Source organism: Hippocampus bargibanti, linkage group LG04 (assembly GCF_051943395.1).
Source record: "Hippocampus bargibanti isolate YZ-2025 linkage group LG04, ASM5194339v1, whole genome shotgun sequence".
In the NCBI taxonomy this organism is placed as follows: Eukaryota; Metazoa; Chordata; class Actinopteri; order Syngnathiformes; family Syngnathidae; genus Hippocampus; species Hippocampus bargibanti.
In genome coordinates, this window is record NC_142737.1 from 17,732,767 (window position 1) to 17,756,191 (window position 23,425).

Below are 23,425 nucleotides of genomic sequence, written 5' to 3' on the forward strand. Positions count from 1 at the left end.
TGAACCTTGCAGTTCTTTTTTGTGTACTCCAGAATGATGGAACAGTACAGATTATATCCATCTGCGTGATAACAAGACAGTTCAGAGGCGGGTTTGTGTCATCTTGTTCAGGCAAACAAAAAGGATGTTATTTTCCCACTCTTTATCTTGGCAACTGCGTTATATTACACGGTAGACTTCTGCCATGACCACAGAAACAATGATGACAGTTTTACACATAACAGGATTCTTCTTGTATCTTGGGTTCGCTTTAATGGTGATTTCACGCCCACCACGGTGACTCATGAAGTTCTTTCTCTCCAGCTGCTGGTTGTGACATGTTTAACAAGCTCCTGATGAGAAGGACAACAATCAATGGATTATAATCCAAATGTCCACCTTGGTCAGGACACCTAAAATAAATCCATCATAGTGCCTAGTGCAGGAGTGCGCACGTACCTGACTGCAGCACAGGCTGGAACTGACCCGCCATGCAGATTTCCTCCTGTTTTTGGCGCACGGCTCTTTGGATAGGAGGTGGCAGGCCGCGGGGGTTGCGGGAGAACACCAGGGCGTAGCCATCCTCGCAACTTCCGTCGTCCTTCAGACTGCGGCAGGCATAGGTGATGGCATAGTTGTCGTAGTCTGTGTCAATGACCCAGTAGTTGTCACCTGGAGAAGCATACAGCACAGCTTCTTTCATTCATTTCATCTTCCTTTCATAACTTTGTGCTGTGAAATGTAAATTTCTCAACTGCGAGACTATTAAAGGTAAATCCAATCCAATGTTTGGGCTGTGTGTGTGTGCGTGTGTGTGTGTGTGTGTGTGTGTGTGTGTGTGTGTGTGTTCAAGCGTGTGTGTGTACATTGATCCTGCACTTATCCTGAAATGTGTGGATACCTGACAACCGCCCATAAAAAAAAATACATATAATTTGGAGATATTTTCAATTCTGTTTCGTCATTAAATATTAGCAGTAATGTTAAGTAAAACAAATATCGCTCCTCGTAAAAAGCGAAGGCAACCACCGAGAAAACAAGTCAGTGTGAAAAGTCCTGAGAAGAAACAAAAGTACGTACAGAGAAGACAAATTCCAATCACGTGAATTTTATTTTGAAATCAGTTAGATTAAACATTTTACAGTTTTTTTTTCGGCGTAATATCATTCAGACTTTTTATAAACATTATACATCGTAAGAACACAAATTCTAATTGTTCAAAAAAATGCCAAAATGCAATAATAATATATGTATACTTGTTAAAAAAATCAAGTTGACATGTGAAATTTTGTTAATAAAATTGCGCAATGAAATACTACACATGTATTTTTTTCCCAGTAATGAAAAATTGAGCCGTTAGTAAGGTGACCGTGTCTCGCAGGTTGACAGGTACAGTATGTGTGTGTGTGCGTGTGTACATTGATCCTCCGTGCCTCGACTGGGATCACCACCTTATCGTGGTGAGGCACTTTGCGCGCCTCAATGACCCTGAGAGCTATGTTGGCCGGAGTCTTGCACTCCTGGCAGGGTCACCCAAGCCGAACAGGTCGAGGGGTAGAGGCCAGACAAAGAGTGATCCCATCCCCGCACCCGGGGGTAGGCGTAGGCGGAGTCCAACAAACCGGACTACCGGCAGCCCCCTGAAACTCCTGCCAGAAAATGGTCGTCATGAGTATGCTCATGCCACCAGAAACTCATCTGGTAAGAGCGAAGATGGTGGAAGTGTGGACTGTGCACCCACACACTCACCTTAATCTCTACCTTTGCGCAAGCTTCTTGCCCCAATCCCCCCCCCCCCCCCCCCCCATGGAAACCCAAAGTCCTGTGGCGATGTGGAATGGCGGTGGGCACAGGCCAAGGATGTGGCTGAAAGTGCCTAGCCAAACCATGCACACAGGCGACAATGGAGTGATGGTCGTTGATAGTGCGGGCTGGAGCAGCGCATCTCCTCGGCAGCTTCCATTGTGTCTGAGCAGCTCCACACTGCTGATGGGGAAGGACCTAGAAAAAGTGGTCTAAAAATTGTCTGCTCTCCACACTCCGGACGGTAAACCGCAATCGTCGGAGCATCCCTCCTGCGGTCGAAACTTCAAAAAACGAATCACAAAAAAACTAAGCATTGCTTCGTGGAATGTCCGCACGCTGTTGGACCTGGCTCAAACTTCTGAGAGGCCCCACCGGAGGACAGCACTTGTAGCCATGGAGCTCGCAAGATACAACATCGACATTGCAGCCCTCAGCGAGACCAGACTACATGGAGAAGACTCCCTGACAGAGGTTGGTGCAGGGTATACCTTCTTCTGGAAAGGGGTCCCCGAAGGCAACCGCCGTATCCATGGAGTTGGCTTTGCTGTGAAGTCCCAACTGCTGCAATGCATTCCGGAATCCCCTATTGGCATCAATGAAAGGCTGATGACCTGGCGCATTCCCTTGGCAAAGGGACGCTTCGCTACACTCATCAGTGCTTACGCACCAACTCTGGATGCCAACCACATTGTCAAGGACGAGTTCTACAGAGCTCTGGACACCATCCTGCAGAAGACTCCGGCCACGGATAAGCTCCTCATCATGGGAGATTTCAATGCGAGGGTGGGCATGGAACATCTCGTGTGGAATAAAGTTATTGGCCTTCGGCTACTGTCCCTCTGTGCAGAGCATCACCTGGTCATTACTAATACCATCTTCCAAATGAAAGACAGGTTCAAGACCACTTGGCAGCACCCCCGCTCCAAACATTGGCACCTCCTGGACTATGTGATTGTCCGTCAGAAGGACATACAGGATGTCCTTATCACCTGTGCCATGCGTGGAGCTGAGTGTTGGACTGACCACCATATGGTCAGATCCAAACTCCTCATATGCATACATCCCCGTCGTCCAAGGACAGCTCCCAACGGAAAACTCTGCTGCACAGCACTGACCAACCCCACCATCAAAGCCAACCTTCAACGTCTCCTTGCCGAAAAACTCGACAAGATCCCAGAGGAACCGGTCGAATGGCAAGCTCTGCGTCAGGCTATTTACAGCACAGCCTCAGAAGTGCTTGGACAGTCAAGGAGAAGACACCAGGATTGGTTCGATTCAAACTCGGATGAAATACAGTCCATTCTAAAAGCAAAACATGAGGCCCACAAAGCTCTTCTGTCCTGTCCCACATCTCACACCCGGAAAGCAATATTTACTGAAGCAAGGGCAGCAACCCAGCGGGCACTCCGTGTCATGGAGGACACCTGGTGGTTGCAGAAGGCACATGAGATCCAATATCTGGCAGACTGTAACAACACCCAGGGTTTCTACAATGCCATCCAAGAACTGTACGGCCCTATAAAGCAAAAACTTTCTCCAGTGCAATCTGCTGATGGCTCTGTGCTCCTTAAGGACCGCCATGAGATCCTTGCTCGCTGGGCAAACAATTTCGAGACCCTTCTCAACACCACCAACCCCGTCAACTCAAAAATTCTGGACAATCTTCCAGTCCTGCCGCCAATCATGAGCATCAACACCCCACCATCCTTTTTGGAGACCAGGCAAGCCATCATGAGCCTTAAGGACAACAAAAGTGCTGGACCTGATGGCATCCCTGCAGAAGTTTACAAACACGGAGGTTATCTCCTCACACGCCGTCTGCACCTCCTTATCTATAACATCTGGGAACACGGGAAGCTCCCACAGGACTGGAAGGATGCCAACATCATTGTAATCTACAAAAAGAAAGGGGACAAAACAGCGTGTGGGAATAGCCGAGTAATCTCTCTCCTCTCCACCGCAGGGTAAATTCTGTCCAAAATCATGCTCAGTAGGTTGGTCAAGCATCTCTCAGAGTCTGTGCTTCCAGAAACGCAGTGTGGTTTCCGGAAGACAAGATCCACCACAGACATGATTTTCGTATTAAGGCAGCTTATGGAGAAGAGCAGAGAACATCACCTGGACCTCTACATAGCCTTCATAGATCTCAACAAAGCATTTGACACCGTCAACCGTGAGTTGCTATGGAAGCACCTCTCCAAACTTGGGGTTCCACCCAAGTTTCTTTGCATCCTCCAGCAGCTGCATGACGGGATGCAAGCCAGAGTACTCTTCGGAGAGCTCCAGTCAGAGGTCTTTGGGGTGAACGCTGGGGTGAAGCAGGGCTGTGTCTTGGCTCCAGCACGCTTTAATATCCTCCTTTCTGCCATCACGTGCCTATTTCACAAAGGCATCGGACATGAAGATGGCATCCGCGTGGAATACCGCCTCGATGGAAACCTCTTCAACATCAGACGGCTCCAGGCCCACACAAAGACAAATATCTGCCACATCTGCGAACTTCAGTATGCTGATGACTGTGCTGTACTCGCTCACAGCTCAGAATCTATGCAGCATGCTCTCAATACCATTTCTAACTTATACCAGTCTTTTGGTTTCCAGATCAACATAAAAAAAACAGAGCTCATGTTTTGTTTTTTTGTTCCAACCTGTGTCGCCAACTCCCACACCACCCAGCCTTCACAAATGTAGTGGATTGTTTTACCTACCTTGGCTCCACTTTGTCCACCAATTGCTCCCTTGACATTGAAATACACAATCGTATAAATAAAGCCTCATCATCGTTTGGACGTTTACGCAGCAGAGTGTTTATGAACCGTAACCTGAGAATTGGAACCAAGATTGCCGTATACAGCGCAGTATGTCTGTCCACTCTCCTCTATGGGGCAGAAACATGGACCACATACCGCCGGCACTTAACTGCCCTTGAGGCCTTCCACATCCGGAGCCTGCAGAAGATCCTTGGCCTGTCCTGGGAAGATCGAGTTCCCCACTCAGACATCTTTCAGCGCACAAATTCCATCTGCATGGAAGCAGCAGTTGCAAAAAAACACCTTCGGTGGATTGGACACACCATCCGCATGCCCGATCACCGCCTGCCCCGCCAAGTCCTCTATGGACAGCTGAAAGATGTGAAGTGCTCTGCAGGGGGGCAAAAGCGACGCCTCAAGGACTACACCAGGGACCTCCTCAAACGAGCCAACATCAACATCACGGAGCTCGAAGCTTTGGCCTCAGACCGACAAACCTGGCAGACCACTTGTGCCAGGATAGTCTCTAAAATACATCAAATCCACATAGACAGACAATTAGAGAGACGCATTCAACAGCACCAGCGGGCGGCTGGTACCCCCCTGCCCTCCGGCCTCCCATTTTCCATCTGCGGACGTGTCTGCGGCTCAACGATTGGGCTCTATGCCCATGAAAAGTGGCACCAGCGACATCGTCGCTAAGCCCCCCCCCCCCCCCCCCCCCCCCCCCCGCCCCAACATCCCCTCCCTGGGAGCAAGCGTCATCATCACCTATGATGGACAGCTAGAAGAAGAGACATTGATCCTCCAAGTACCCTGCAATAAATAAGGTAATATCGTTTGGAGGAATTGGTTCAGTTTCTGATGAGATCAGTGATGTATTTATTTTTTTTTACTCTGGGATTGATGATCTGTTCCAAAATTCTGGTCTTGTATCGCGAAATTATTATTGTGTGTTGGAATAAGGAAACACCTGTTCCATCAAGAAGCATTTTGCCCCTACCTCCACTGGACAGATAGCTGGCCAATCCCTGGTAGTTCATGAACATCTTGCCTGGGCTTTCAGGGTCTGGCACAGAATACTGAGCAGCCATGTCAGCGCACACCACCCAGAACCTGAACGTCGTATCGGGAGTGAGAAATCAGCAAGCGAGACTTTCCGTACTTGAACAAATAGATGAACGGGCAATAAGCACTCCTCACCCAAACAGAGTGACTCTGCCCCTGGAGGAGGCCACCATGGCACCATCATCTCCAACCGTGTACTCAGCAGAGATGTTGTCCTGAAGGAATAAACCTTCAGGATCCTTCTTCTGCAAGGCATACCACTTGCCTGCATACTGTTGACAAAAAGAAAGATTTTAGAACTATTCAAAACACAAAATAATTCCATTCTGTACTTGATACATGCACTGCATACACTAAAAATATAACAATACGTATCTACTTTTTTTTATCCCACTTTTTTAATTTTTCAAAATAGGTTAGTTAGTTACATCCTTGGCAAATGACGCCACAATGTGACAAGAATTTAACTGCCTAAGCTCTCGGAGACAAATAGTGGATGAAATTGGCGGAGCAGCAGAATGTGAACTAAGAACAGTATTGACATTGACACAGCAGGATTGGATTGGATTGGATATGCCTTTATTAGTCTCACAGTGGAGAAATTTACATTCACAGAAGCAAAAAAATCCGTACCTATGGATTTATTTGAGATTTTTTTTTGTGGGGTCCAAGAATGATTTATGACAAATGTGTTTTGTCTTGTGCCTGCCTAAACACTCTCATTATGAGTCTCATCATTACCATGGCTACCGCTCACTAAATTACAATGTAACATGGATGCATCTGGGCCGTGCCCATGCTCCATTTACGCATTTTGACAGCCACTGGTGCTCTTTTGTAACATCACTGCGCGAGCACCGGCGCAAGTCTATTATGATTAGCGCATATTGCTTCAGGATCTGCGCCACATATGACATATAGAGAGCTTCTGTTAAAATGGCTAAAGAAACAAATTTAGTTAAACAGCAATTGAAAACTGTTAGTTTGTCGTCTTCCATCTCGCCTTGCCGTTTTCTAGCCACAATCACCTTGCATTTGTTTCGGTTCATTCCAAATTCATGGTAGAGAATATCTCTGGCTTTTCCATGATCCGAAAGGGGCAATCGAATACAGTGAGACCTCAACTTACAAACACCTTAACTTACAAACTTTTCGTCTTACAAATGTCAAATTTATGAAAATTAAACCTTATAATAAGCACTATTTTCATAATACACACCCACCACGGCTGGCGGAGTGATCTTCGGTGGAAGCACACGACCGAACAGCACCAGAGGTTAAGTTACCAACAGTCCTTATGGAAGGTGACTCTCCTTGCATAATGAGAAGGTTTCTTCAGCCGTCATCTGCTTTTACAGATGACGCCTGAAGAAACCTTCTCATCGATGGACCACTCCTGTACGACTGAGAGCTTACACAGACGTCTCCTTCCATAAGCTATCAACGACCATGAAAAAGGTAAATAAAACTTTATTTTACAGCACAGTTTATTTCATTAATTACAGTCCTCATGTAATGCGCCTCTCTTTCCAAACAGCAATTCCCTTTGGCCTTCGACCTCCAACGCCATTCCATCAAGCCATAAATGACCATCACAAATGTAAATAAAGTGACTTTATGATACAATTCAGTGTATTTCTTTCATTACAATACAATAGCACATTTATTATACATAGAATAAGGTATGTTGTGTGTAGTTTTAAGGCTTATTTAGTTGAAAAGTATATTTTATGGAAACCCGGGAACGGATTATTCCCATTTTAATGGTTTCCTATGGGATTTTTTTTTTTTAGATACACACTTTTCGCCTTACACATTCTGTCTGGGAACCAATTAAGTTAGTAAGTTGAGGTCTCACTGTATTCATTTACCCATGGTGCATTGCATTCTTTACATCACACTTGGCGGATGTTTGCAATATGGAGCGTTATAACATGAGCAAAACTCTAAAAGACATTAAAATAAATCGAATAAGTCTGCGGAGGGTAGTGACAATTTGTTGCAGCAAACTGCTTTTAATGATTCAAATTTAGTGTCTGGTTAGAATGATTTCAGAGCTGTTGCAGCACACTGGAAATCTTAAAAGCAAAGACATTTGTTTCAGTAGACACTAGTAAGAAATACAGTGGGGCCTTGTCTTACGAACTTAATTGCTTCCCAGACAGAGTGACTAAGGTGAAAAGTGTGTGTCCCAAAAATTAATTTCCCATAGGAAACCATTAAAATGACAATAATCGGTTCCAAGGTCTCCATAAAACATAATTTTCAACTAAATAAGCCTTAAAACTGCACATAACATACCTTATTCTATGTATAATAAATGTGCTATTGTATTGTAATGAAAGAAATACACTGCACTGTATAATAAAGTCACATTTTACATTTGTGATGGTTGTTGGATTGGATTTGCCTTTATTAGTCTATGATGGCTCTTAATTGACACCTGTTGCTTTCTGACTTGTAAGGTCTTACGAAACTGAGGCATCACATTATCATTCATCATGTTGATTATTCTCATAGCCACAGTCTTTTCTGGATGGAACTGTTCAATAAAAGCCTGCACATCCGAAATTCTTCCATGCTACTTTCCAGGATCGAACGGTAACATCATGCCAAGCCTCTTCTATCAGCTGAACACAATGATACTGTCATGTTCCGAGCGTGACAGGGATACCTGACTCGTCGGAACGTTAATAAAAGGGGTTGGATCCCTAAGCAGGCGGCAGAGACGTAGGTGCTGGAAGAGGTTTTATTACAACAAAAGGCGCGACTCCGATGATTCCACAGACCCGGAATGACGCACCAAAAGAAGGCAGGCAGGGGCTATCCGTCCAGCTTATCAATCTAGGCAAAATAAAATGGCACGCGGGGGTGAAACAACTCGCGATCCCGGAAAGCAACAAACGTATGCGATCGCGGCTAACAATCACCTCGGGCGAAGCAAACTCTTGTGCTGGCAAGTCCAAGACACTGGCGAGGCGCGAGGCGTCATAATCATGTCACTGGTGAGGTGACAGCGACTCGTTGAAATGTCCCAGTATTGGTGATGAAGGGATTTACATCAGCTGGCAGAGGTCGGGAGCGGCGGCCCCACCGCAGCTATCAACTCGCACGTGACAAGTTCGGTGTCATTAGTCATGTGAAAGCATCGACTAAATAACGCCTTTCCGTAAAGCTTTGTTGCGAAGGATGGTAGCAATGGTGGACTTAGCATATTGGTACCGGGCTCTTTATTTGTAGAATGGTAGTAGAAAGCTACTCTCAGGGAAGTGACACACAGCGTGGGAAATGTGTCAGGCTGAGATTCACATGAAAGCCGCGGTGCGCACCTGTGACGCCACAAACGCACACCTCGTTCATGTTTCTCAATGATCTCATTGTTCTCCTCGACTGTAATTTTGTTTTGTGTCTTCTTCGGCTGAACACGAGCCTGTTGTGGGGTCTTTTTTGGTCCCATAACAGCAAAGGTATCTGTAAGAAACTCCTTGGAGGCGATCGACGTCTCTCTCTCTCTCTCTCTCTCTCTCTCTCTCTCTCTCTCTCTCTCTCTCTCTCTCTCTCTCTCTCTCTCTCTCTCTCTCTCTCTCTCTCTCTCTCTCTCTCGCTGTCTCTCTCTCTTTATCGACGTGTGCATTCAGAGAAAGGGGGTGTGGAAAGGTAGGCCGGCTGGGGCGCTGGTCGGTCGTGTGCTTTGGTGTTCTTCCGCCGAAGATTACTCCGCCAGCCGTGGTGGGGGGTGTGTATCGCGAAAAGTAGTGCTTAATCGAAGGTTTAATTTTCATAAATTTAACGTTCGTAAACCGAAAAGTTCGTAAGGCAAGGTGTGTGTAAACCAAGGCCCCACTGTATTGTGCTATGTCGCTTTATCTTCTCTTTAATCCCATAGAATATAAAAATAGCACAGGATTGACTGTGTAGTAACTAAATAACATTTTAAATGTTTATTTTATGCATGAATAAATTATTTGTTTTGAATTAAAATTGTTGATATATTAGACATAGATTTTATGCAAATAATGGTTTTTCATTTGCAATTTAGAAATATTATGCTCCAATGGATGTATTTTGGTTTATTTCTATCAGTTTTGTATACCGTATTTCGGCATATTCGTTAAATTGGGCCCCTTCCATTTTAGAATTTGGCCCCCTTGTCAGACACATGGGGGCCAACCAGCCCCCTTTTTTGATTTCCCGGATGCATCCCGGATGTAACATAGAATACAGTTGATGCATTCCCCTCTGAATGTGTATTTTCCTTCATGAAACAATGCAGACTTACTCTTTGGGGGTCAAAGTCCTGTTTGACGGTGAAGCTGTCTACCACGCAGCTGGCCAGGCTGTGCTCCACGCTGGCCAGAAGCATCATGACCACAGCAAACATTTGGAAGTCCATTCTACGCAAAGACAAGTAAGCAACATGCGTTCGTTTCATGTTTCCAATGAAGATTCTCCCACTGCGCCTCTTATTTGCAGGTCTGGCTCGTCCGTCCCAAGAAAACTGCATCACCTTACCTTATAGAGGTTGTGGTAAGAAGCAGGAAAATCCGATTCAGAGTTGTGAGCATCAAGTTGGCATTGCAGTTTTTATACCTGAAGCACACCTTACTCTCAGTTTATTTTCATGTCTTGACCCTAAATAAAGAATTTAAATCTAGCCTTAATCCATTTAACCAAATCCCCCGCCATAAGCTGCTGACTGCTTGCATTCAGCAGTGTATGGACTTTATGTAATTGTTTGCAGGGCTGCATAACAACAGACATAATGATTTATGTGCTGGGTTGGCCTGAGCATTAGTCTGCTCCTCGTGGCTGTAATTTAGTGAGGCCATGGGGTTTACAAAAAAAGAATAGCACCCGCACACTTTGGGTTGTTTACTCCTGGATGAAATATTCACAGTTTGGTTCAGGCAGCATGATGGTGGTCAGCGCATCTGGCTCACAGCTACAAAGACTTTTGTGGAGTTTTTATATTTCCTGCGTTTTCTTTTCAGGCTTTTATGTGTTTCTTAAATGATGAATCTCACATTGATTTTTCCATGTAGACCGCTGCATATTTATGGTTTGTTTCAGAAAGCTTTGATATTAGGATCCCATTATTATATTGTTGCATACTCACAATTGACTCCCTACTTGACAATCATGTTCAACTATTTTTTACATCAAAGATGCAATCATTTATTTACTTATTTATTTGTTTGTTTACTTATTTACATACGTATTTGTTAGTTTGTATTTTTGCGTCCATTCTCAATCAGCTCTCATTTTATTCTTTCTGTAGCACATTAGGTTTTCACTGTATAATTGTATAAAAACAAAACAACAATGGGGTAGTGTGGGTCAGTGGGTGAATGGTCATTTCCCAAACCCAAAGGTTGTGGGATAGATCCCCAGCCCTTGTGATCATGTTGAAGTGTCCTTGAGTAAAATATTGAACCACCAATAGCTGTTATTGTTGTGTTATCAGTAGGTGGATAAGATGTCAGTAAGGTGTGCTGTATGGTAGAAATGCACTATACAAATGAAAGTCAATTTATGATCCATTAATAGCATATGTGATATTGTTCCATATTTACAGTGGCGGGCCGTGGATATCATCGCTCGGCCTTCATTAGTGCTATGTCTCAATCAATCCAGACTGAAAAAAGGGTGGTGTGAATTACTACACGTCTGCTAGAGGGTACCATTAGCCAGGAAATAACTGACGGACCTTTCTTAATGATGTCCATTTTTTTCTTGAAAGGTCCGTCTTGAAAATGGCTTTAACAGTAAATCTCAAACCAAATCCATTTTTCTCCTCTTTCCACCATTTTGGATTGACAAAACTGTTATTAAATCAACATAATATATTTGTTCATGCAACTCCATAGACTATGTTTGTTTGTAGTTTGAATGTTATTGTGCCAATGAACATTTTATATTTGAGTTGCTTCTGGGTTGAGTGAACGCTGGCGTGCCTGGCTGCCGTGCCTGGCTGCCGTTGTTCATCCACAGAAAAACTTTTCCTGCGACTATCAAGTGCCGTTGAGTTTTGAAAGGCGCGTATAAATGAAATGTATTATTCTTTAATTCATATTGATTAAATATACCAAAGTATAAATTCTAATTAGAACAAGAAATGTATTGGTCCATTCATGAATCAAACACTTGCTGTGAATTTTACATTTCAGCACCTTGTTTGAGAACAGCAATTTGGGACTGAAGGACAGAAAACCAGAATATTTGGACATATGTCCATTTAAAATTCAATTACACTCACATGTAAATGCTGTGGTACACCTCAAACTCATTGTCAAATGTCCATCAAAAGATGACGATTGCTAATACAACAGTAATACTGTATTAAAAATTCCCTTCTACAACTGTGAGCAACTATTTTTGACGACAGAAGGCGAATGCTAAGTTTAGCCAAAGCAATTGCTTTGTGCTATTATTGGCAAGTTACAATGAGTGAAGCATTATCAAAGACTGATTGCTGACTTGGGCTGATCCACTTGAAGAGACGCACTGTCTTAACGGGATGTGACCTCACGTTGTCTGAAACGGCGTCACGTTGGGTCACTTGTCAACAGCAACCAGTCACAAGACAACGCCTAGCAAAATGTCTAACTCATTAACTAATTTGAAACTGGATCACCCCAAAAGGTAAAGAAAGGGCACATTAGTGGTACGGCATTACATTTATTCAAGCAACTTCATAGCCGGTGAGCATGTTGTGGTCTGAGACATACAAAGTGAGAACTGCCGTTGTCAGGAAGTTCATTCTCAAGTTCAATAAATAATGTAACAGTGGCCAGGAAAACAATAGTACGGGTGAATGGGGTTTAGACAGCAGACATTTGTGCAAACAAGCGTTCAGGGGCCAATAATTTACATGGATACTTTATCAACAGGAGTAGAGGCGGGCCATCCGGAGAAATAAATTATCTCTAAACTACAATATCTACAACATGGGAACGTTTAAATGGTTGAGCACCAACGACACCCGTTCCAAAATGATAAGGGAGAAGTCAGTAAGCATGCACCTCAGTTTCATTTCAGAATGGTGTCTTCATTTGCTGTAACGACAAAGTCAAATATAAGGTAAGTATATTTACAAGCAGAACATACAAGACTTTCAGTTGAGCATGGCCAAAAGATGTTGAGCGCATTTGTTTACCCTCTGCAAGCTGCTTGGCAATGCGCTCCTGTTCCTCACGAGCCTTCTTCTCTTCCTCTTCAATCCTCCTCTCCTCAGCTGCAATGGGCTTCAAGTGATCTGAACAGAAAGGCATGCGGTCAAGGCAGATGACATTTGTACTTAGTGGTAAAGCATGCAAATAATGTAAGAACATAAATAGCTGAATTGTCCAGAAATGGACCAATTGGTAACATTCATTTCAAACAGTTAGTCCACTGTACAACAAATATAATAAAAAAGTTCAGTGAATTATTAAGAAAAAGACCAATTGGTAATAATACAGCATATATGCCTTAAAACGAAAGTCATTTTCAAGTTATGATTCTCCATAGTGTTAGACCATTGAGACCAATAAAAAAAATGATCTGATTGATTTTTGGTTACATCCGGTGAGTGCTCACGAGATATTAGTCACTAAACTGCAAATGTTTCCGTGGACAGGCTGTGCTTACTCTGCTTGCATTTTTTTCATGCTTTCCACTTGATCCCGTGGGCGCTACTTGTTCATATGATGCAATAGTTTTTTTGTTTTTTTTATATTGCATTGTTTTTGTCGACATAGCTTGCACCAGAGTTTTCTATGTCCTAGAGATACTGTGACTTTGGGGGCAGTCTGTGGAGCGGTGGTTGGGCACCAATGCTTTACAGGACAACTTACCATATCGCCTCTTGCCATAAATGATGCCAGCGATCAAAGCTGAATACCTGGCAGTCTGGAAAACAACATGTGAACACACTGAGAAGCCAGAAGGATATTTTCACACTCACAAACTTACGATCAACAAAAATGATTTATTAAATTGAACATATTGGAGTAGTCATATGTATTTCAAAAATATGACTGGTTATTGACCAAGGTGCATCTCAATACAGTGCATCGTTTGTCATACCTTTCTCAATGCATGTATAAAAGATCCACCCTCCAACAACATGGGGGTTGAACAATGGGTATAATAATTATTTTTACTCATAACCTTGCAGATTGATATAGGCCAGTTTGATACGAAGGGATATACTTCTTATCGTGATTGATTATATTCAATATAATATATGTAATTTGGTTTCAATATTTTAATACAGTAACAATGTTTGTTTTTTTTTTTTGTAAATAAACCTATACAAATCTAAGGGAACTTCTTTGAGCAGTAAGAGATGTAAGTTTTTTTTTTGTAAATAAGGCGGCAACACGCTTTGGTGTGCCCCATTATTTTGCAGGACAGCCGCCACCGTTCTCTGATGTTTGTCATTCCAGATTTCAAAGGATTTAATGTACACGACGACCTTCTTGCAAAATCCAAATTGCAAACATATAAGCGGACACATTGCATCGTGTTGCAAATCTGCTCTCCCTCGCCACCCTGATCCATGTTGTGTGCTTGACTTAAATCCCAAACATTTGTAGCCCTACTCACATTGGAGTCGTGTAATAGTACACTATTGTACATATTGTAGTAGAAAATCCGCATGTACTGTCATTGGCGCTCATCATTGGGGAGTGGAGTCCAAAAAGGATTTAAAAAATAACAATAAACCATTATTATTGGCTAAACAAACCTTAATCAATGGAGATACCGCAACGGGGGGAGCCATGGTTTCTCGTCGGGCTTGTAGCAGACAGCAGCAGGAAGTCACTTTGTTGCCGCGAAGGATTGTGGGAGATGGAGGTGACTTCTTCATTTTGCATGTTTGGGCAGCGACGTGTTATTGTTAAAGTGCTGCCATCTTCTGGACATTCACAGAATCGTTTAATTACTGTCATCCACAACATTCATTATACGATACTCAAATTACTTTTACTCATTTAAATTCATAAACATTTGATCATTAATCGATTAATTAAAACTCCGTTTTTTTTTCAGAAAAGAAAAAAGGATTTGAAAACAATCAAAACCTGAGAGTAGTGACCTATCATAGCGGTGTCCGGCGCCGCCATGCCTGGACATTAGGGATATATAAATAGGGCCGATACGACCAGTCAGACTTTAGTTCGCTGACGAAGCCTCTTGGATAGGAGGCGAAACGTCCGAAACCTTCAAAATTGTACAGATGACGGCTGAAGAAACCTTCTCATCGATGGACCACTCCCGTACGACTGAGAGCTTACGCAGACGAACAATTAAAATAGTTAATTCAACTGGTTCTATAAAACGCTGTAAGTGCTGCTCTATTTGTGTGTTGTATTTGTGCCTAGAGAGAGAAGATAGTGGTCCAGGGAATTACATCAGATGAAAGTGAGTTGGCAGGTTTGTCTGCACAGAATGTGTGGCCCCAAGCAACTCCTTCAGGAGAACAATTGTGAATGTTCGCGCGTCCTCATCCTGGCGGCGTTTGTCTGGGTACTCAAAATAAAATAAGGGGAATAATGAACATATTACTTGAGATTTTGAGATTTATTTGATAACAAATGAAACAAAACATCAGATCATGATAGCATATGCTCTGAAAAATGCAATTGGGACCAAGACAACAAAAAGATTTAACCATCCTTGTTGTGCTGTCATTCAACTAACCTAACAATTATTCAGAAAGAAACAGATTATGCCATATTTTTGCAATGGTGGAAATAGCATGTTTAATCTGTTTATTTCACTTGTAATGATGACATATAAAAATATTTTTGCTTTAAAACACAACTGTTGATTTGACCGGTCAGGTGTTCAATCTTCACCCAACTTTGATAAATTATGAGGTTTTGAAATAAGCCGTTACCTGCATCGGGCTTCTTTTCAGGTTTGTTAAGGCAGCAACGTCGATATTCTGTGGAGTGCCACAAAAAATGGTGTGGCTGACACTCCACAAATGTCTTAAAGTGTATCGTTTCTTTAGTTTGCATAACAGTGGTCTTTTCCCAAGCAGTCATTTAGCTTTTGCACGGTCCTCTTGGCGAATCTCAATTTCCCTCGGTTCTTCAGGGAGGCTGTGTACTGATTGGACTTGAGTTTGGAGTAGTAGTCTGAGAACTTGTTGAAGAGGATGGATATGGGCAAACCGTTGAGGATGATGCCAAAAGCGATGCAGATGAAAGCAAATAGACGACCCAGGATAGTCTCTGGGTAAACATCGCCGTAGCCCACCGTGGAGATGCTGACCTGCAGGATTTTCAGGGGAAAGCAGTCACCATCATTACGGGGAACAGAAAAGCATTTCAACTCTTTTGCTGATTTATTTAACACGTGCTTTTGGTTTAATTTTCGGATGTTTTTGTAAATTTCTAAATACTTTACTTCTTTTCCTTTCGGTTTTTTCCTTCAGGGGTTGCTACAGCAAATGTGTGTCCTCTATCTTCAGAGGTTTGATTCGCATGTTTGTTTTGGCCAAGCTTTTATGTACCCTACCTGATACTACAGTACTAGAAATACAAGAAGTGATAATAATTTCCAGAAGCTCCTGTATTTTTTTTTTACTTCTTTCTTTCCTTTCTTCTTCCTTTCTTCACTTTGCTGCTGTGAAATGTAAATGTATCCAGTGCGAGAATAATAAAGGCTAATCCAATCCAATAATGCTAATGCTGCTAACAACAACAATAATAATAAGTAATAATAATAATAATAATAATAATAATAATAATAATAATAACAATAACAACAACAACAACTACTACTACTACTACTACTACTACTACTACTACTACTACTAATAATAATAATAATAATAATAATAATAATAATAATAATAATAATAATAATAATAATAATAATAATATTTTTTTAAATGCATTAGTATTTTAAGAAATTCAAAACCTAATGCAAATAAATATGTTACACTTAGACGCATCTTATTGAAGAGTTGCACCACGCACCAATAAGAGTAATTTTTTGACAGACTCGCACATCATGATAGAAAGTGGCAGTAGAACTCTTCAAAATTGCCCTTTTTCTTCAAACATATGGAAACTGATATTATTCCCATTCTCCAAGGTCTAAATTAGCGAAATATACCAGTTATTGTGATCTTGGACCATGGCTATGCCTCCCTCAAGAGCCACGTAATGTTATTGTTGACGTTTTTCAAAAACGCTGCAAAATTTGGGATATTATGTCCTTATTTTCATTTCTCAAATGAAAATAATTGATTTCTCAATGATCACGTGAAAAAAGAAAAAAAGCTGGACACTTGTAAATATGGGTTGTTGCAATATATCAAAATGCATTTCTTGATTCTGCACTATGTACAGTTTTTCTTATGGAACGGTTTTGCACATTTACATCTGCACAGTATACAGTTGACACTTTATTTTGTTATGCTTAGAATATCTTGTTTTCTATCCTTTCACCCCCACCCCTGCCCCATCCCTTTTCAATTGCTGCTGTGGACTGCAAATTTCCCCATTGTGGGACACATAAATGTATTCTGATTCTGATTCTGATTGTAGCTTTCCAGAGGTTGATGCTATAGCATTGAAAGTGGTACCAAATGAAGGCTAATAAAATTGTCTTGAAAATGGTGGTAAGCACAATAAAACACATTAACACCTCTGTAAATTTTAGCTAATTTTAATGCACAAATAGCTGGGACACTAAAAAAATCAGTTTGGTAGTATGATAGCACTGCACTGACACATATATTCCATAAGAAACTGTCAGATAGGATGTTACTAATACATGTATTATCACTTGTTCAATGTGGCTTTTTTGAAACTGTCGATGTTTTTCCTGTGGCACTCGACAACTTGTAGTAGGCAGCTTCTTTACTCTGGGTCGGTTGTGATCTGAGTTGCAAAGTCACTCATTAGTTTCACACCTCTCTCAGCCACATCATTGGTCACTTTCACTGACCTCAAAACTGTGCATTCCTGTAGCTGTCATTGTCTTCCCAGGTGTCAGCAGGAGTAGTGAGACAGTCACATTTCACTCGAAGAGCATCAAACAGAAAATGAGACTCTGGCCCTACCAGGTCTGTGAGAACTGTAGCTGCCTTGATGACAGGAAACACTAGCTTGCCTTTCCTGTAACTCTCAGGTTTGTCTGTTTCTGACAGCTTGACTGCTAGCTTATCTTTTGCAGACTTGGTCATGCTGGCATGTGAACTGAAGAAGGTGAATGGCACTAGTTCTTGGGTCAGATACCAGCGGTGGTTGTTCATTTTCTTGAGAACAGAGGTTGCCAGTTCATAGTCATACTGCTTGTATTGCAGCATGTTCTTCATAAACTGGAGGTCATGGATATGTGCATCAGCTGCAGATGTGGTGGTCACCCAGTGGCTGGTGTAGAATAAGGCCAGGAATTTGTTCATCCTCTCCAGCTTGAAGACAGTGTCCGTGTTGTATTTTAGTTCCTTGGAAAACATGAGCATCTTCATACAGTAAATGTTCCTGGCCATCCAGCGGGCTTGGTGAATGGCACCTGGCTTGGCCCAGTGGATACCTCGAGGAGGTTCCTCACTAAGCAGGATCAGGCACAGCTCTGCCACCTCTCTGTAATCTGCCCTCGGACTTGCTTCCTCAAGGAAATTGCGTAAGACTGCAATTGTGCTTGTCTTCTTCTGTTTCAAGTCTTGTTCAACTAGGCCCAGAACTCTTGGGCAGTCCTTAACCAACTTGTCCCACTTCTCTTTCACATTGCTGAACATTGGGTTGTCAGGACTCTTGACCTTGCTAAACACAACCTCCCATACACTTCCAATTATTACCTCTGATATGTGATGGCGACAAGCGAAGTAGAATGCCTTTTTGCCTAGTTTTTCTTCAATAAGATTCGCTGCACCCTTGTTGATGCCACTGTTGCTTGCTGTGGTATCAAAAGTAATTGATTGAAGTGATGAAAGGAATGAAAATAGAAAAACAAAATACATGAGCTGCTGGAAAGGCTCTCAAAAGAACAAAAAAAGTAATTAAAATTAACACAGGTGTTCATGTGTTTACTACCATATGCAAGAACATTTTATTAGCTTTCATTTGGTACCACTTTCAATGCTATAGCATCAACCTCTGGAAAGCTACAATAAAAAGAAGGACATAATATCCCAAATTTTTCAGCGTTTTTGAAAAACATCAACAATAAAATTACATGACTCTTGAGGCAGGCATAGCCAAGGTCCAAGAGCACAATAACTGGTATATTTAGCTAATTTTGCAGCTACTGTGTGGTGGTTTACATGTAGATCAAGTCGTGCTTGGATGGAGACTGGCTTGGAGACCAGTGAATGGCTGCATCAATGCAGAAGAAAAAAAACTACTGAATGACAAAGACTCAAAACAAAGGTGATCGAACTTCGTCCAATTTAGATGCATCTCGATGTTGGAGAAGTGCGGCTAAAAATTCCCTTTTGTCCAATGGATCGCTCACTTTATGAAGATCTACTTACAGATGCCCACCACCACGCGTGAGGAATGCTGGAGAAGTTTGTTTGCGGCATGTCGTGTTCCACAGTGTAAACCATGGCAGAGAAGCTGAAGATCCCCATGGCAATGAAAAGAAACAGGCAGCCGACTTGTTGGTAGCACTGCCGTAGAGTGAAGCCAAACGCCCGCAGACCCGTGGAATGTCGGTGCTGCTGTGGACTGCAAATTTCCCCATTGTGGGACAAATAAATGTATTCTGATTCTGATTCTGATTGTAGCTTTCCAGAGGTTGATGCTATAGCATTGAAAGTGGTACCAAATGAAGGCTAATAAAATTGTCTTGAAAATGGTGGTAAGCACAATAAAACACATTAACACCTCTGTAAATTTTAGCTAATTTTAATGCACAAATAGCTGGGACACTAAAAAAAATCAGTTTGGTAGTATGATAGCACTGCACATATATTCCATAAGAAACTGTCAGATAGGATGTTACTAATACATGTATTATCACTTGTTCAATGTGGCTTTTTTGAAACTGTCGATGTTTTTCCTGTGGCACTCGACAACTTGTAGTAGGCAGCTTCTTTACTCTGGGTCGGTTGTGATCTGAGTTGCAAAGTCACTCATTAGTTTCACACCTCTCTCAGCCACATCATTGGTCACTTTCACTGACCTCAAAACTGTGCATTCCTGTAGCTGTCATTGTCTTCCCAGGTGTCAGCAGGAGTAGTGAGACAGTCACATTTCACTCGAAGAGCATCAAACAGAAAATGAGACTCTGGCCCTACCAGGTCTGTGAGAACTGTAGCTGCCTTGATGACAGGAAACACTAGCTTGCCTTTCCTGTAACTCTCAGGTTTGTCTGTTTCTGACAGCTTGACTGCTAGCTTATCTTTTGCAGACTTGGTCATGCTGGCATGTGAACTGAAGAAGGTGAATGGCACTAGTTCTTGGGTCAGATACCAGCGGTGGTTGTTCATTTTCTTGAGAACAGAGGTTGCCAGTTCATAGTCATACTGCTTGTATTGCAGCATGTTCTTCATAAACTGGAGGTCATGGATATGTGCATCAGCTGCAGATGTGGTGGTCACCCAGTGGCTGGTGTAGAATAAGGCCAGGAATTTGTTCATCCTCTCCAGCTTGAAGACAGTGTCCGTGTTGTATTTTAGTTCCTTGGAAAACATGAGCATCTTCATACAGTAAATGTTCCTGGCCATCCAGCGGGCTTGGTGAATGGCACCTGGCTTGGCCCAGTGGATACCTCGAGGAGGTTCCTCACTAAGCAGGATCAGGCACAGCTCTGCCACCTCTCTGTAATCTGCCCTCGGACTTGCTTCCTCAAGGAAATTGCGTAAGACTGCAATTGTGCTTGTCTTCTTCTGTTTCAAGTCTTGTTCAACTAGGCCCAGAACTCTTGGGCAGTCCTTAACCAACTTGTCCCACTTCTCTTTCACATTGCTGAACATTGGGTTGTCAGGACTCTTGACCTTGCTAAACACAACCTCCCATACACTTCCAATTATTACCTCTGATATGTGATGGCGACAAGCGAAGTAGAATGCCTTTTTGCCTAGTTTTTCTTCAATAAGATTCGCTGCACCCTTGTTGATGCCACTGTTGCTTGCTGTGGTATCAAAAGTAATTGATTGAAGTGATGAAAGGAATGAAAATAGAAAAACAAAATACATGAGCTGCTGGAAAGGCTCTCAAAAGAACAAAAAAAGTAATTAAAATTAACACAGGTGTTCATGTGTTTACTACCATATGCAAGAACATTTTATTAGCTTTCATTTGGTACCACTTTCAATGCTATAGCATCAACCTCTGGAAAGCTACAATAAAAAGAAGGACATAATATCCCAAATTTTTCAGCGTTTTTGAAAAACATCAACAATAAAATTACATGACTCTTGAGGCAGGCATAGCCAAGGTCCAAGAGCACAATAACTGGTATATTTAGCTAATTTTGCAGCTACTGTGTGGTGGTTTACATGTAGATCAAGTCGTGCTTGGATGGAGACTGGCTTGGAGACCAGTGAATGGCTGCATCAATGCAGAAGAAAAAAAACTACTGAATGACAAAGACTCAAAACAAAGGTGATCGAACTTCGTCCAATTTAGATGCATCTCGATGTTGGAGAAGTGCGGCTAAAAATTCCCTTTTGTCCAATGGATCGCTCACTTTATGAAGATCTACTTACAGATGCCCACCACCACGCGTGAGGAATGCTGGAGAAGTTTGTTTGCGGCATGTCGTGTTCCACAGTGTAAACCATGGCAGAGAAGCTGAAGATCCCCATGGCAATGAAAAGAAACAGGCAGCCGACTTGTTGGTAGCACTGCCGTAGAGTGAAGCCAAACGCCCGCAGACCCGTGGAATGTCGGGCCAGCTTCAAGATCCGAAAGATCCGCATCAGTCTCATGATCCGCAAGACTTGTCCGAGCTTTCCCACCTGCCCCACCGCCTGCAGGTCGGCCTCGTGCTTCACATAATTTTCCTTGTTGTCAAAGAATTCCAAGATGGCCTGCAGGTACTGAGGCAGGATGGCGATCAGGTCCACAGTGTTGAGCACACTTCTGCTGAAGGCTTTGAGGTCAGGGGTGGAGAAGAGCCGGAGCAGATACTCCATGGTGAAGAAGGCAATGCACATTGACTCAACGTGCTCCCAGTAAGTCTTTCCACTGAGCTGCCCCATATGAGCTCGATACTGCATCTCCTCCACTGTGTTCAGCGTCATGGCCACCAGGGAGATAAGGACGAACAGACTGGACGTCACTGCCATCAGCTTGGCCTTGATTGAAGAAAACGGCTTCTCCATCAAGTTCCAAATCGCTCGACGCCAGTGGCCCATTAACATATCATGAAAGAGCGCTTCGTTCTCTTCGATCTCCACCTCTGCTTCCAGCTCTCTCTGGATCTTCAGCTGCTCGTTCAGCTCGTCTTGTCTTTCCTCGAATGAGATACGGCAGCAGCGATGGGTGTTCTTGATCCTCACCCCCCAGTAGTTGATCTCCTCTAGGAAGTTTCGAGGGCACAGCTCGTCCTTGATCCACAGCACACCAGTCCGGTAGAAATTGAAGATGCTGTGAAAGATTTCGGGGTCTCGGTCAAAGAAAAACTCGTTGTTGGTCATGTTGTAGTCATCACACAGGTCCAGTTTCATGTTGTGGTCGGTGTAAGTGGCCAGTCGCCCAATTCTAGTCTTGGGGTACCTCGCCGCCATCTTGTAGGCGATTTGGAAGGACGTCCCGCCTACATTGATGTTGATCGTATAATTTTTGGATGGGGAAATGAGTTTAGAAGAACCATGCTGGATATCATTGTCTTCATCTTCGTATTCAGCGTAGATATCGTAAATGTCTTTGCTCAGCTCTTGCATGGAGTTCCATGTCCTCACACAGCTCTCCTTTGATGACGGATACACAATTTCTGAAGATCTCCGAATAACATCAGAGCCTGTGACTTTGTAGTTAGAGAACAGACTTTGTCTCCTGTTGAAGAACTGGAACACCTTGCCAGTGCTCCCCATGTCAGCGTACAAACTGGAAAGAAGGCAGAGCACTACTTCTGTCTAATAGTCTTTTACCCAAGAATGTAAAACATGAGCGGGATACCTCGTGGCCCCATTAATGTTGCTGACTGAGAGGATCTGTGTGCTTACAGGACATCTAAATACCATTATCCTCTGCTGAGCTCCCGAGCTGAGATAATGTGGACAGGGTGGCATATCCCAACAAATGCCCCTCATCAATGTCCCCCTTTAGAGTAATTATCATTTAAAACACTAATTGATTGTACTCACCGTTAGGATAGTTGATTTAATAAAAATAATAATAACATGTCATTTCTAAGCTCCTTTCAAAACTCTCAAGGACACTTTACAGTCACAGGATTTTTTTTGTGCGGGTGAGCAGCGGCAGCCATTCGCGCCAGCATTCACTCGACCTGAAAGTAACACAGCAGCAAAGTTATGAACGGAAGAGGAAAGGAAAGAAATAAGTAGAAAACCAAGCATCTACTACAAGACATATGACAACTATCCTGTTGATGAATACAAGTACTGAAGTGTGATATCCAGTATGTGAATCTTTTAGCAGTCCTGTGAAGTTACACAGAGGAAAAAAACACATTTCGGGGAAAGGCCAATACAATAGACAGCTCAGTAATCATGAATCATCCATATTGAGCCAATTTTTCAGTTACAATATTAAATCTCTACATATATTGTTTAGTGCTGCAAAGCAATGTTTTTGCCTTGCTTAAACTAAGAAAGACTGTAGATACATATGTAACGGAGTTGTGCACTTAGATTATTAAATTATGAAGGAAGTGACGCAACGGCGCACAGTGTGGCACTATGT

At 42.7% G+C, this 23,425-nt stretch overlaps 3 protein-coding genes and 1 long non-coding RNA gene across 5 annotated transcripts in view; 1 reads left to right on the forward strand and 3 right to left on the reverse strand.

Moving 5' to 3' along the window:
- The window catches only part of LOC148899316 (beta-4C adrenergic receptor-like), a 182,361-nt gene that overhangs the window by 158,248 nt on the left and 688 nt on the right, over window positions 1–23,425 (forward strand). The gene's annotated exons all lie outside the window — the stretch shown is intronic.
- On the reverse strand, window positions 54–10,183 carry LOC148899321 (purpurin-like). Its single transcript, XM_088994497.1, has 6 exons — window positions 10,116–10,183; window positions 9,883–9,997; window positions 5,739–5,875; window positions 5,539–5,651; window positions 439–651; window positions 54–332 (listed from the first exon to the last, which is right to left on the reverse strand). Exons 1-6 carry the CDS (start codon window positions 10,166–10,168, stop codon window positions 322–324), a joined length of 642 nt encoding a protein of 213 aa, XP_088850623.1. The 5' UTR covers window positions 10,169–10,183; the 3' UTR covers window positions 54–321.
- Window positions 12,774–14,328, reverse strand: LOC148899322 (uncharacterized). The gene is made up of 3 exons (XR_016114858.1): window positions 14,193–14,328; window positions 13,439–13,493; window positions 12,774–12,858 (listed from the first exon to the last, which is right to left on the reverse strand). It is a non-coding gene; the product is annotated as an uncharacterized LOC148899322 (long non-coding RNA).
- Window positions 15,185–22,666, reverse strand: LOC148899323 (potassium voltage-gated channel subfamily V member 2-like). The gene is made up of 2 exons (XM_088994487.1): window positions 21,265–22,666; window positions 15,185–15,869 (listed from the first exon to the last, which is right to left on the reverse strand). The coding sequence occupies exons 1-2, from the start codon at window positions 22,591–22,593 to the stop codon at window positions 15,603–15,605; spliced, it is 1,596 nt and encodes a 531-aa protein (XP_088850613.1). The 5' UTR covers window positions 22,594–22,666; the 3' UTR covers window positions 15,185–15,602.

Bases quoted from the DNA above. Each gene is read 5' to 3' on its own strand.
- LOC148899321 (XM_088994497.1), bottom strand. From the start codon at position 10,168: ATGCTCACAACTCTGAATCGGATTTTCCTGCTTCTTACCACAACCTCT. The intron at 9,998-10,115 runs GTAAGGTGATGC...GTCTTTGCGTAG, and splicing joins CTTACCACAACCTCTATAAG to AATGGACTTCCAAATGTTTG. The intron at 5,876-9,882 runs GTAAGTCTGCAT...TTTTGTCAACAG, and splicing joins AGGACTTTGACCCCCAAAGA to TATGCAGGCAAGTGGTATGC.
- LOC148899323 (XM_088994487.1), bottom strand. From the start codon at position 22,593: ATGGGGAGCACTGGCAAGGTGTTCCAGTTCTTCAACAGGAGACAAAGT. The intron at 15,870-21,264 runs GTAAGTAGATCT...AAAATCCTGCAG, and splicing joins ACGCGTGGTGGTGGGCATCT to GTCAGCATCTCCACGGTGGG.